Source organism: Elephantulus edwardii, unplaced genomic scaffold (genome assembly GCF_000299155.1).
Source record: "Elephantulus edwardii isolate Elephantulus edwardi_28Jun2011 unplaced genomic scaffold, EleEdw1.0 scaffold00263, whole genome shotgun sequence".
Taxonomy (NCBI): Eukaryota; Metazoa; Chordata; class Mammalia; order Macroscelidea; family Macroscelididae; genus Elephantulus; species Elephantulus edwardii.
Window position 1 is genome coordinate 2,282,045 of NW_006400013.1, and position 14,397 is coordinate 2,296,441.

At 36.5% G+C, this 14,397-nt stretch overlaps 1 protein-coding gene across 1 annotated transcript in view; it reads right to left on the reverse strand.

Annotated features, from left to right (window-relative positions):
- HERC1 (HECT and RLD domain containing E3 ubiquitin protein ligase family member 1) overlaps positions 1 to 3,950 on the reverse strand; it is a 185,261-nt gene extending 181,311 nt beyond the window's left edge. The window contains exon 1 of the mRNA XM_006899631.1: positions 3,021 to 3,950. Coding sequence (XP_006899693.1) covers positions 3,021 to 3,950 — 930 coding nt within the window. The remainder of the gene's footprint in view (positions 1 to 3,020) is intronic.
- Positions 3,951 to 14,397: the final 10,447 nt, after the last annotated feature.

Sequence of the window (14,397 nt, forward strand, 5' to 3'; positions counted from 1 at the left end):
CACTCCCATCTCAGTAAAGAGTTTTAGAGTAAGCTAAACCCTTAGAAGGTACTTTCTAAGCAGGTATATCTATCATTGTGTCTGGAATGAAAAAGGACAATTAGAAAACTGGAACTCTAGCTACAAAATAAAAGTTTATTTTTTCTAAACTGATGTACCTGTCATTTTGCCTGGAAAGAAAAAGGACAATTAGAGAGAAAACTGAAATCTAGCTGTAAAAGAATTTTATTATTAAATACATAGGGTCAGCATGAATCAGAATCCACTCCTGACCAACTGGTTTGGTTTGGTCTTAATCTTTTAATACATAAATATAAATAAGTATATTTATTACCTTATTTCAATAACTATATTATCCCCACTTCAAGGTAGGCTTCGTGGGGAAAAAATTAATTTATTATTTATCCATTATATATATGACTAGACTACAACAATATTATCAGAGAGAACAGGTCTTTGAAAATATAGTTGAGAGAACAGTGCAGCAATGAAGGAATGAAAACCCAAAATCCCTGTAAATGTTCATTAAAACTAATAAAATTTAAAAAAGAAAATATAGTTGAGATTGTAAGCATTACAAAGAGCATTTAACCCAGTGCCTGGACTCCAAGTATTTAATTAGAGGTGTACATTATACCTATGAAAAAGGTAATGCAAAATAAACAGTCATGAAATGAGTTAAATGGCATCTCAGAAATATGCACACATAGAACCATTATTAAGTATATTATTTTAGGTCATTACATATTTCAAAGCAATGTAAATATAAAAAATGGTATCAGAAAGTTTTTAGAATCAGAAAATAAAAATAGTAAAGGAGAATACAAGTGAGAGGATTTAAATATGAAGTAATTTTATATTCACATGGTGCGTGCGCGCGCGCACGCACGCACACACACACACACACACACACTCTAGAGTCTAACTGCCTGCCTTTCACAGGTCTTCCCTGAAGCCTACCTGATTTACATCATATCATCTCAGGCTCTAGGTTTTCACTGAAGATGAAAATCAGAAAACTCATTGGGTGTTTTACATTCCAAAGTATTATATGTTTTCCTTCTCTTACCATTTTTATTTAACATTAGATATTAAAATTTCATAGTTCTTAAGATCTCTAAGTCTCCAAATACGCACTTATAACAAAAGTGTTTGCAACAAATGGCCCAATATTTAACACTCAGTTCAAAGATTAAAACATCAAACAGGTAAAAATGTCCCTGATTTGAAAGTAAATTCAGTGCCTTCATTTTCATGAAATATTCTTGTCAAAAAGTTTTCTATTTGTAGGGGTGGAGGAACCTTGAAATGTAAATATGTAACTGACAAGTGGCATTTTTAGTTTTATTTAACAAAATACATTTTCTAATACTTACTAATAAAGCAAACCAAAAAGACTAATCAAAGTAGCCTAACTGAAACTGAGTCATTCTATAAACACTGTCTTAATATTTTAAAGTTGTTTTCTTGTAGTCTAAATGTTTAGTCTTGGTCTTTGCAAAGGTGTTATTTCAGTTTTACAATTTTTTTTAAACTGGTCACTCTGCGCTGTATTTTATTGTTCTTCCCAGTATTATTTTTATATGATAGTCAAGAACTCTGACAGTACACATTTTTTCCACAGATTTTGTTTAATTCTATCCTCCCTTCATTCAGGTCCTTGCTAAAATGTCAGAGTCCTTCCCAGACCACACTAACTAAAATTGCACTCTTCTCTATTTCTCCTTTTGCCCTGAGCCTATCACTCTGTTTTGTTTCTTGCTCTTTTTTCTCCCCGCCTTAGAATTCATTACAATCTGAAATTACATATTTCAAGGACAGGACCTCAGTGGCACAGAGCATAACATGTCAGGCTGCTAACCAGAAGTTTGGCAGTTCAAATCCACTAGGCACTCCAAGGAAGAAAGATGAGGAGCCTCGTCCCATAAACATTCGTAGCCTTGAAAACTTGGGTGGAAAGTTGCTATGAGTCAAACTTTACTCAACGGCAATGAGATTTGGTTTTTTAAGGCTATTTTGTTTTGGTTTTTTTTAAGCTCCACTGTGGTAGATACTGTATTTCCTCTGCTCTATTCTCAGTGTCCAGAATGATGCTTGGTATATGATAACTGCTTAAGAAAAATTGGGAAGATGAAATTAGATTTACTTTATAAGAGTGCCACACTTACTAGCCAGACTCTTAATGGACATGCAAGCAAATCAAACCTATTGCCATCAAGTGCTTTCTGATTGGCAATAACCCCACAAAACAGAACACAGCTGTTTTCTTAAGCACACTGCTTCATCTTTCATCTGCAGAGGACTGGTGCATTCAAACCACTGACCTTTGGTTTAGCAGCTAAGAACTTATCCACTCTGTCACCCAAACTAAACCAAACTCATTGCCTTCAAGTTGATTCCAACTAATAAAAGCTCTCCTTCAGTTTCCCAAGGCTGTATTTACAGGAGGAGATGACCTCGTCTTCGTGCTGTGAAGCACCTGGTGATTTGAACTGCTGACATTTTGGCTGGCAGTCCATCACATAAAGCACTAGACCACCACGGCTCCTCATTTTACATGCTTACCAAAACACAAGGAAGCTATATGAATTCTCAAGTTCATACAGGAAGCCATACAATTATAGTCCTGACTTTCAGATCAAATAATAGTAGTAATTATATGGACTAGTACAAGCCTAAATTACTTATTACTGTCAATATGTATAAAAGTTTCTTTACTCAAAGTATATAAAATATTCACTAACAAAATAATAGCTATCAAAGTATATAAAATATTCACTAACAAAATAACAGCTACCAATGGCTATAAGGGAGAAAGATGGGCAATCTCGTTCTTTGCAATTTATAGCCTCAGAAACTCAACAGAAGGTCCATATGAGACGGAATCAACTTGGGCAGTGAGTGAGAAAAGCTACCAATCACCACAAGAACCTTCAAAGCCATGGACTCAGTGAAAGTTGGGTTGACATTTCCCCAAATTGGCAGGTAACAACTTTAAAGTTGAGATTTAAAATACATACCAAAGAACACCTCATTTGCATTAATATCGCCATAAAGCAGTCAAAGCTGATCATTCCTTCTTGGCTTGATAGTAGTTTGCTTTTCTCCATGGTATTTACAACTGCTGAAGCTCCTAAAGCCATTTCTATCCATTCAAGGAGATACCGCAGGGAACCTCGCTGAGCAGCTAAACCAAGCAGCAATTCAGAAGCTAATCTACGACCTAAAGTATCTGCCCCAGAATTGGGAATCGTTACACCTTTAAGAAATGTGGTTACTTGTGATAAGCAGTCTAAGCCCATAGGAGGAATCTTGCTTTCATTTGCTAAAGATAATGGTGGCAAAGAGCTCACAACTTCAATTGCAGTATGAATAACGTCATTGCAAAGGCTCAGACCAGGTCCCGACACAGGCATCATCCAACTTTGTCTTAGAAGTGCAAATAGTAAACTTAGACCAGTTCGAACACCCATTTCTATTAGTGCATCAGTGCTTGACCTTGGACGTTCACTGACAGAATGAACATCTGCTGAACCAGAGCTGCTCTCTGGAGAATGTTGCTGTTGTTTTACTTTGCCTTTGTCATGGTATTTATTAGAAAGTGCATAAAAGACACGCTGCAGTACAAGCAATCGTTTTCGAAGTGCCCCAGCAAATGGGGAATCTGAACAAACCATTTTTGCCAGTGCTAGCTGGCTGCTAAGAAGGGCATCCAAATAGTGGTCCTGCTCATCACTTGAAAGAGACTCGCGTTCAAAGTCTGGCAACTGTGGTCCTTTGAGGCACAAAACTTGTTGAGGCAAAGGTACTACTTCCTTATTGCTAACCAGTTTAGAATATAAAACAGCAACTCCTTCTCTTGTAGCAATAGATTCACTATCTTCTGTAATCCAGGAGCTGTTCAGATGTTCAAGCCATTTCAGTTTCACTGGTGGAACCATAGTTGCCATGTTGATTTACTCTTCAGCCATTAGTTCTAAAAAAGAGAGAAAACAGTTAAAAACTTGTATGTACAACTCACAAAACATTTCTAAACTTCCATTTTACATTAAAATTGGTGATTTCCAGTTGGTAAAATCACAATAAAATCGAGAATTTAGTTAACATAATGTATTATTGTTGTTATGTACCATCACCTTGGAACCAACCCATAGCTGAGCTGACCCTCCAGGGGGTTTTCAGCAGCTGTAAGTTTCACAGGAGGAGTTTGCTTTCTCCTTGGAGCAGCTAGTGGATTCAAACTGCCTTCCTCTGAATTGACAACACAGTTCCTTATCACTAGGCCATCAGAGCTCCTTCTAACATATTAGTATTAGTTTAATTTTAGTAAATGTATTATGGTTAGAAAATATATTAGTGGAAACTTGGTAAAGTATATATGGACACTGGAAAAACTATAAAGGACAGAGTTCAAATACAGAGATGCTTATATATTTGTTTAAAGGCAATGGAAAAAATCAGGACAAGGAATCAAAATTCTAGGGACAAGGAAAATCCACAGAAGTCAGTCTACATTCTGAAGATGCACTTCTTTGGAGCACATTTGCCAATTTTAAGAGGAGAGCAGGACAGTGAGAATCAGTTTGCTGATGCAGAAGCTTGCTGCTTGAGGAAAGATAAATCAGCAGAAGTTTTTGTTGTATTGAGAAGCTGTTGTTAGTTGTGTCTACTCAGCTCCAACTTACAAGAACTTATGTATAACATAATTAAGTGTTGCCAAGGCCTATGCCATCTTCATGGTCCTCAGTAAGTTTGAGCTCACTGTGATGGCTATTATGTCAATCCTCTCACTGAGGGAGTCCTTTTTTCCTGACCCTTTACTGTGCCATCTTCTAATATTATACTACGAGGAGGCCAGGGCACCAGGAATATTACTGCTGATGTCAGATGGTTGCTGGTTGAAAGCAGATAATACCAGAAGAAAGTCTGTTTGAGTTTTATTGACTATGCAAAGGTATTTGATTGTATGGATCTCAACAAACTATGGCTAATGGTGAGAAGAAGAGAAATCCCAGAACACTTAATTGTGCGCATATGAAATCTATACCTAGACCAAAAAGCTGTTGTCTGAATAAAACAAGGTAATATCACATGGCTTAAAATCAGAAAGTGTGTATGTCAGGGTTGTATCCTCTCTCCTTACCTATTCAATCCATATGCTGAGCAAATAATTAATGAAACGAGACTCTATGAAGAAGAATGTGGCATCAGGATCAGAAGACTCATCAACAACCTGCATTACACAGGTGATACAACCTTGCTTGCTAAAAGTGAGGAGAACCAGAAATGCTTGCTGCATAAGATGAAAAACTGCAGTCTACAATATGGATTCTATCTCAACATCAAGAAAACAAAGGTTCTCATCAACAAATGAACAGATAGAGAAGCTGTGGTATATTCACATAATGGAATACTACACAGCACAAAAAAACAAGGAATTAATTGAATATTATACAAAGTGGGTGACCCTAGAGGACATTATGCTGAGTGAAATATCTAAGTCACAAAAGAACAAACACTGCATAATGCCACTGTTATAAAACAGGACTGACACAGGGGTGAAAAGAAAAGGTGATAAATAAAGAACACTGCATTTAAATAGATGAAGGAAGGAACTGTCTAAAAGAAATATATGTTTATGTATTATCTGCATGACAACAGTCCAGAATAAGAGGTGTATAGCAAAGTGGACTGGGGGTTGGGAAGGTGGAGGAACTTTGTGCAACAATGAAAGAATCTTTTTAAAGAGAAAAGAGAATTGATGGAGGAGGTAGGGAGGAAAATATACAACAATGAATGAATGGAAATCCAAGTTTTCTGTAAATTTTTGTTAAAATATATATTTTTAAAAACATTAAAATTTAAAAAAGAAAACAAAGGCTCTTACTACTGGGCCAACAGGCAACAACATGACAGAGAAAGGATTGAAATTGTCAGTGATTTCATCTTACTTGGATCCACCATCAACACTCTTGGTACCAGAGATCAGGAGGCATACTGCATTGGGCAAGTCAGCTGTCAGGGATGGAAGACTAAGATGTGCCTGATTCGGACCACGGCCTTGTCAATTACATGTATGCATCTGAGAGCGGACAATGAACAAGAATGAAGAAAAAGAACTGGTATCTTGAAACTGCAGTGTTGGAAAAAGAGTACCGAGTATCCATGGACTACCAAATAATTGAATAGGCATGTCCTAGAGAAAGTGTAGCCAGAGTACTTTGGGCATGCTGACAGAAGTTATTCCTTGGAAATGGATATCATTCTTGGAAAGATGAAAGGTCAGTGAAAGAAAGAGAGGAAGATTCCCAACCTGGTGACTGCAACAATGCAATAAATTCAAGCATATTAGAGATGGTGAGGATAGCACAGAATAGGACAGGATTCAGGTCTTTTGTTCACAGGGTCGCTGTGAGTCATACTCAACTCAACAGCTCTGGTGGCTTAGTGGTAAAAAGTTGTGCTGTTAATCCAAAGACACAAGGTTCAAATACACCAGTTGCTCCACGGGAGAAAGATGGGCTATATCCTCCTGTGCAATTTACTGCCTCTGCTGAAGGGTCATTTATGAGTCACTTCCAACTCAATGGCTGGTACCCAACATAGCCACCACCTTAAAGTTGAGGACAAACATCTAAATCAGAAAGCATTTGCTGCCTATGTACAACAAAATGTGAAGAGACTAAGCATAAATCTTTAAGAAGCAGAGTTTCTAGCAATTTGCCTTAAGGAGATAATTCAAGTTGATAACCTGCTGGGAAAGAGGCCCCATGAAAATGGAAGCAATGAAGTGTTACTTCCAGAAACCAGGGAAATGAGTCAGTCTAACCAAAACCACAACTTAAGAAAGGCTCTATAACTTTTATATACAGTGTCCATCATGTAATAAAAAATGACTATGCATGACTAGAAACTTACACTAAAACCAAAGAAGTCAAACATAAAGGCAGCTCCAAAAGTGACCTGTATACTGGATGCAGCATATAACAACTTTAAAATAACTATAATTCGCATATTCAGAAATGAAAGAAGATTAAGAAGTCGAATGAAAAATTTCACAAGACAATTGGAAAAAAATTAAACGGAAATTTCAGGCCTGAAATACACAATCTCTAAAAGTAGCATGCACTTTAGCGTCTTTGTTTCCTCTGCTTATTAAACACATAGCTATACTATGACAAATATCTCAGAAGCAGTGCAGAGAATGTTTCCTAGACACAGACTGTGACACCTAGTCCCATACCTCAGGCATGTTGTCAGGAAAGCCCAGTCTTGGGGAAAAAAGTTGGGAAAGATGGAAGATCAGTGACAGAGAAAACCCTCAATGAACAGGAATGACACAGTAACTACAACCACAGGTGAAAGCAGAGATTGTGATTAGGTGTAGGACAGGGCAGGGTTTGATCTGCTCTGCACAGAGTTGTTACGAATTGAAGTTGACTTCATAGCATTTAATACCACCACGAACCAGTAACTTCTAGTAATTTATCTAAAAGGAAGTATATATCCATAATAAAGTGCTTACAGAAGTTTTATTCAATATAATGGAAACAGTCCAGGGATACATCAACAGAAGAATAGATAAGTAAGCTGTTTTTAAGTGAACATCACTCAACAAAAAAGGAATAAGCTATTCATTTGCAATAATATGGAAGACTCTAAAGAAAATTATGCTCAGTTAAAGAAGTCTTAGACATACAAAAATATTACATAGTATACAAAGACTTCCATGTACAAAGTTTAATAATAGTAAAAATTCACCTATAGTAGGGAAAAAAATGGTTGTCTCTAAAGAGTAGGGGCATGAATTACTTTCAAGAGTGATAGTAAAGTTCTATGTCGTGGCAATTGTTTGGATTACACATGTGTACATATTTATGAAAATTTAGCAAATATACACTTAAGATTTACTCACTGAATGTATACTTTAAGATTCCATTACAAGTAAAATTTACTTCAACAAATGCTGATCTCTAGCAAATGATCGTTAAGCTAAGTAAGTATTCAGGAGGATATATGGTGGTATCTGTAATTTATCTTGAAACAAATCAAAAGAAAGATGCAATATATGTTTAGGGGGTACAGATTGTGATAAAACAAAGATTAATAAAATATTATGAGTAAACTCTATTATGAGTAAGGCAGAGGGAATACACTCATTTATAAACCTTTCAACTTGCTTTATGTATGAAAATTTGCATCATGAAATATAGCAGGATATGTGGCAAGTGAAGTGCTGATTCTTAAACAAACCCTAAAGCCTGAAGAGAAATCCTCAGACCCTAAGAGAATGTTACTTTCATGATATACACAGGTTTTCAAGGAAGAGCTGCAGTAAAAGAAATCTCAGACTAGTTGAGTTTCCTATTTCTCAATCTGCCCTGTTAAATTCTAAATATAAAACCTGATGACACTTGCCTTCTCAAGTTTAGGATTACTAATGCCTACGTTATTTTCATCAGATCCTTGGAAAATGCAAACTTGGGGGAAGGGGGATCTGTGGGTTTCCATACTTCATTCAGTAACTATATATTAGACACCAGCAGTATGCACAGGATAGAAAATACTTTCTTTACCTCCATTCCTACAAGCCATGGTGGCTCTTTTAAATTTTGCTAGTTTGACTGCTGTAAAGATATATTGGTGCTCTGACTTGAATTTCCACGTTTTTAAATTCCAACACCATAACTTTATTGACTATTTGTATATGTTCTTGTGGGAAATGTTTATTCACATCTTTCTATTCATGCATTTTCCTGTTGGGCAATCTTTCTTATCAATTTTAACAGTATTCTGTATTTTATTCTGTTATGCCTTCAGTGTTGCAGGCTCCTTGCACAGAAACTTCTTCCATAGTTTCTGTTTTCCAATTTTGAGTAAGAGTCTCCCCCTCTCTTATGCATAGACGAGACATGAAATCCACAATATAACAGCTATTTCCCTAGGGGTTTTGAGGAATTTTTTTAAAATGTCTCTACGCTTAGATTTTTATTCTATCTGAAATTTAGATAAATTCTATACTCACAGTACAACTTAAAATACATTTTGTATTTTACAAAATTAAAAGTCCCATTTTATCTGTTTTAGGTAGATGGCCACTTAGGTACCCACTACCTGAGGACTTCCAAGTATCTTAAGATCAAGATACAAATAATATCCACATAATAAAGCAGAAATAACGAAACTGAAGTATGGGAGAAGAGGGAGAAAGGCAGAAGAACAGAAAGGCTCATTTATTGTAAACGCAATTGGTTAGCATTAATAAGATGGAGGAGACAAAAGGATAAACTACACAGTTTAAAACTTAATTAACTAAGAAAACAAGGTGCTAAGGACACTATACAATGTACTAAAAATTTAAACCTCCCGAAATATCTGAAAGGGGAGTCTGGTGGCTTAGTTATAAGGAGATGTACTGCCAACCCACAGGCTTATGGTTCAAATCCAACAGCTTCTCTCTGGGAAATTTCCCCCCATGCAGTATACTGCCTCTGAAAACCTGCTGGAGAGTCAGCTACAAGCTGGTTTCAACTTGACAGGACATAACAAGTAACTCTAAGTGTTGTTATTGGGTGCCATCAAGTCGACTGTGACGCATAACCACCCTAGATACCACAGATCGAAACCTGCCTGATCCTCTATCATCCTCATAATCTCCATCATGCTTAAATCTTCTGTTGCAGAATTTATAAAAAGCATTTATTCATTTAAAAAAAATTGTAAAATAATAAGCTACAAATAATAAAATATTGTAAGAGAATTGATTAGTGCGGAAATTATCACACAATATCATCAATATCACATGCAAGCAAGATTCTGCTGAAAATTATCCAGAATCGTTTGGAACAATATGTCAACAAAGAACTGCCAGATATGCAGGCTGGATTTAGAAGAGGTCGTGGTACTAGGGATATTATAGCTAATGTTAGATGGATCTTGGAAGAAAGCAAAGAATACCAGAAGAATGTCTATCTGTGCTTCATTGACTATGCAAAGGCTTTTGACTGTGTGGATCACAAGCAGCTGTGGCTGACTCTGAGAAGACTGGGAATTCCAAAACATTTGATTGTGCTGATGTGAAATCTATACTTGGACCAAAAAGCAGTCATCAGAACAGAGCAAGGAGACACTAATGGTTCAAAATCAAGAAGGGGGTTCGTCAGGGATGTATCCTGTCTCCATACCTTTCAATCTGTATGCAGAACAGATCATCCGAGACGCTGGGCTGTACGAGGAGGAATGTGGCATCAAGATTGGTGGAAGAGTCATCAACAACCTGCGTTATGCAGATGACATAACCCTGCTTGTTGAAACTGAGGAGGACCTGAAGCGCTTGCTGCAGAAGGTCAAGGACTTCAACTTCCTAGATGGATTGAAGCTCAACATCAAGAAAACAAAGATTCTCACCACTGGGCCAACTGGCAGCATCAGTATGGATGGTGAAGAGATTGAGACAGTTAACAGTTTTAGATTACTTGGCTCCACAGTCAACACTCTTGGTAACAGCAGCCAGGAAATCAAGAGCCAAATTGCATTGGAAAAGTCAGCTTTGAGGGACCTCTCAAGAGTACTAAAGAGCAACGACGTCCTAGAGACTAAGGTGTGCCTAATCCAGGCTATAGTCTTCTCAGTTACGTGCTATGCATCAGACAGTTGGACAGTGAATAGGGATGATAGAGAATTTATGCCTTTGAGCTGTGGTGCTGGAGAAGAGTGTTGAATATACCATGGACTGCTAGGAAAACAAACAGGTTTTTCCTGGAGAAGGTGAAGCTGGAATGCTCCTTGAAGTCAAGGATTCTGAGGCTTCGTCTGACATAGTTTGGGCACGCAGCAAGGAGGGACCGGTCCTTGGAGAGGGACATCATGTTTGGCAGAGTGGAGGGGCGGTGAAGGAGAGGAAGACCTTGATGAGATGGACCGATTCTGTGACTGGAGTGGTGGGAATAAGTGCGTGTGAGATGGCTAGGTTGGCACAGGATAGAACAGGGTTTAGAGCTCTTGTACACAGTGTCGATGAGTCGCAAGCGACTTGATGGCACATAATAACAACAAGAAAATTGAAACAAATTTATAAGTCATAATGGTAAATAGGAATGGGCTTAATTATTAAAAGTGGGGTGGGGAACAATTCCATTTTGCTCAAAATACAAGACCTAACTATATACAAGAGACATACCAAAAACTAAGTTATTCAAAAGACTTAAATTAAATGGAAAGACAAAAGTTATCCAAGCAAAATGAACAAAAAGTGGACATTAAATGTCAAAACAAAGGTATTTCTTCATGTTAGGGTCTGCATATAATAATTAAGCTGTAACACTTAAGAATATTCATATATCAAGTAACAGCAAAAGTTTTTATAAAGCAAACACTATGAGGGATGCAAGACCAAAATAATCCCTACCATATTCATATAAGAGATTTTAATATACCATTCTTAGTATAGATAGATTGAGTGGGCAAAAATAAGTAAAGAAACAGAAGGAGATCTAAACAACAAAATAAGATTCTCTTTCCACTAATGGGATCTATTTCTGGATTCTTTAGTCTGGTCTATTCTTCCACTCCTATGCCAACAGATACTTGATGACAGTGGCTTTACAAATGTTCTGATGGCTGGTAAGAGTCTCTAACCCTTAAAATTATTTTCTTTAATTCTGCATCACCCTCTTGTAACATACTGTTGTTGTAGTTCTAACTTAAACTGCTTCAATGTATTTATGAATTTCCAAAAAATAAGCATTTTCAAAATCATTCTGTGCTGTGACCCCTCACCCTCTAAAAACAAAACTGATTTCCATCAAGGCAATTTGACTCATGTTTAGTATGTCTTTTCATTTGTTGCTATCTTATTTCAAATTTCCTTCATGTAAGTCCTGTATCTTTCTTACTAGGTTGATTCTGAAGTATTTGAGTGAAATTTCCTCATTTTCTTTCCCAGGTAATTACTGCTATCCAGCCCTCTAGAGACATGTATATACTCTTTCAAATTATGAAGAAATACAATACAGGGGATAAATCAAAGAAATAGAGACAATATTATAAAACACAGAAGACAAAAAAGAGGGAAAAGATGTTTTTAAAAGGAAAAATGGGGGGAAACGCGAGTAAATCTACTATGTCAGTATCTGTAACTTGCCTACTGGAATCAAAACATAAAGAATGATGCCAGCCACAAAAAAATTGTATATGAGCTGAACAAAACATATGTGTAAGTATATAAGGTCCAGAGTTTATAAAGTTACTATACATTACATATGTATAATAATAGGAAATAGTAAATCTTATTTAAGATACATGTGGTACCTATAAAACTCAAAAACTTGCTTCCATCACATTGATCTGCCTCACAGATGTTCGCTCCAAGGCTGTAAATCTTAAGGGAAGGACCATGCCCATCTTTCTCCCAAGGAGCTGTTGGTGAGTTCAAACTGTTAGAGACATGCAGCTTTTTGGTTAGCAACACAATCAAGTCTCTTATGCTACTCAGAAGAGATTAAAAATAATGTGACTTAGGTTCAAGAGAAAACATGTCCAAAATAAACAAAGAACTTTAAAAACTTAACAGTAAGAAAAACTGGATAAATTATGTATACTGCATTGAAACAGCTGAGGGAGAGAACAGTTTAAAAGCGATATATGATAGGGTATTATGGTTATCACAGGAATCCAGAAATAAGGTTGCATAGTGGAGTATACTTGGGGCAGGGGGACTATATACCAATGAAGGAATTTTTCTTTTACTTTTCAAAGAGAGGAGCGAACTGGGGGGGGGAGGGGTGGGCAGGGAGAAAAGTGCAACAATGAATGAATGGAAATCCAAAATCTCTGTAAATGTTCATTAAAATTAATAAATTTTTTAAAAAAACCTTAACAGTAAGGAAACCAACAAACCAATTACAAAATTAACAAAATATCTGAATAGACACCTTACCCCCCCTCCAAAAATTGCAGAAGGAAAATACCCACACGAAAAGATGCTCAGCAGTATATGTTTTTGTTGTTTTTGCTGTTACGTGCCACTGAGTCAGAATCAACCCAGAGCTGATTAAACCAAAGGGTTTTCAGGCAGTAAACTGCATGGGAGGAGAATGCTCATTTTTCTCCCATAGGGCAGCTGGTAAATTTGAACCATATACTTCTGGGTTGTCCATCCAGATCCTTACCACTGAGCAGCCCAAGTTCTTTGTATGTTATTAGAGTACTGCAAATTAAAATTGTAAAATACCACCACAAACCTAGAGAATTCTGAAATTCCAAATACTAATAGCATCAAGAGAACATGGCCAACAGGAATTTTCATTCATTGCTAATCAGAATACAAAATGTTATAGATAACTTTAGAGAACAATTTGGCAGTTTCTTCTAAAGCTAAACATAGGTCTACTTTACAGCTATCTTGGTCCTAGGTATTTATCTACATTAGGTGAAAATAAGTACACATACAAACCTGCACACCAAATATTTACAGCAGCTATTCCTAACAGCCCAAAACGAGACAGAAAAAAGAGGTATTGTCCTTCAAAAGGTGAATTAATAATAAATTATAGCAACTCTTTAAAACTTGAAAGCAAAAATGACAGTTTAAAGACTAAGGTGGGTTTGACCCAAGTCATGATCTTTCTAACTGCTTCATATGTATGTGGAAGTTGGGCAATAAATAAATAAGCAGATTTAATGCCTTTGAATTGTGGTACTGGAGAAGAACCTTGAATTTATATGCCATGGACTGCTAAAAACAAATCTGTCTGGGAAGAAGTGTAACCAGAGAGCTTCTTAGAAGCAAGGGTGGTTAGACTTTGTATCACATTATTTAGTCATATTATCCCGAGGGGGCAGACCTTGGAAAAGTACATCATGCTCAGAAAAGCAGAAGGTCAGCAAAGGAACACCCTCAATGAGACAATGGTTTAAACATAGGAGAGAATGTGAGGATCATGCAGGATCTGCAGGGTGTCTGCTGGGCTAACTCAAGGACACCTAACAGCAATAAGAAGTCAATCCCCAGAATGAAATATTACTTAGCAATTGAAAGAAATAATCAAGTTATGAAAACACAAAGAAAAACTTTAAATATATATTGCTAAGTAAAAAATGCTATATTAAAAAAGCTACACATACTGTACCTAACATTCTGAAAAGCTAAAACTTTAGAGACTAAAAAATACCAGTGATTGCCAGGGCCAGGAGGGGTGTCTGATGAATATAAACAGAGGGCATCTTTAGGGTAATCTAGTTACAACATTGAGCACTTATTAAAAGTCCAGAAGACTTGTACAAAAGAATGCCCCCTAATGTAACTATGAACTCTATTTAATAGTAACATAAAATATTGTATCAATAATTTTAACAAATGTATCTCAAGAATGCAAAATGTTTATAACAAGATAAAAT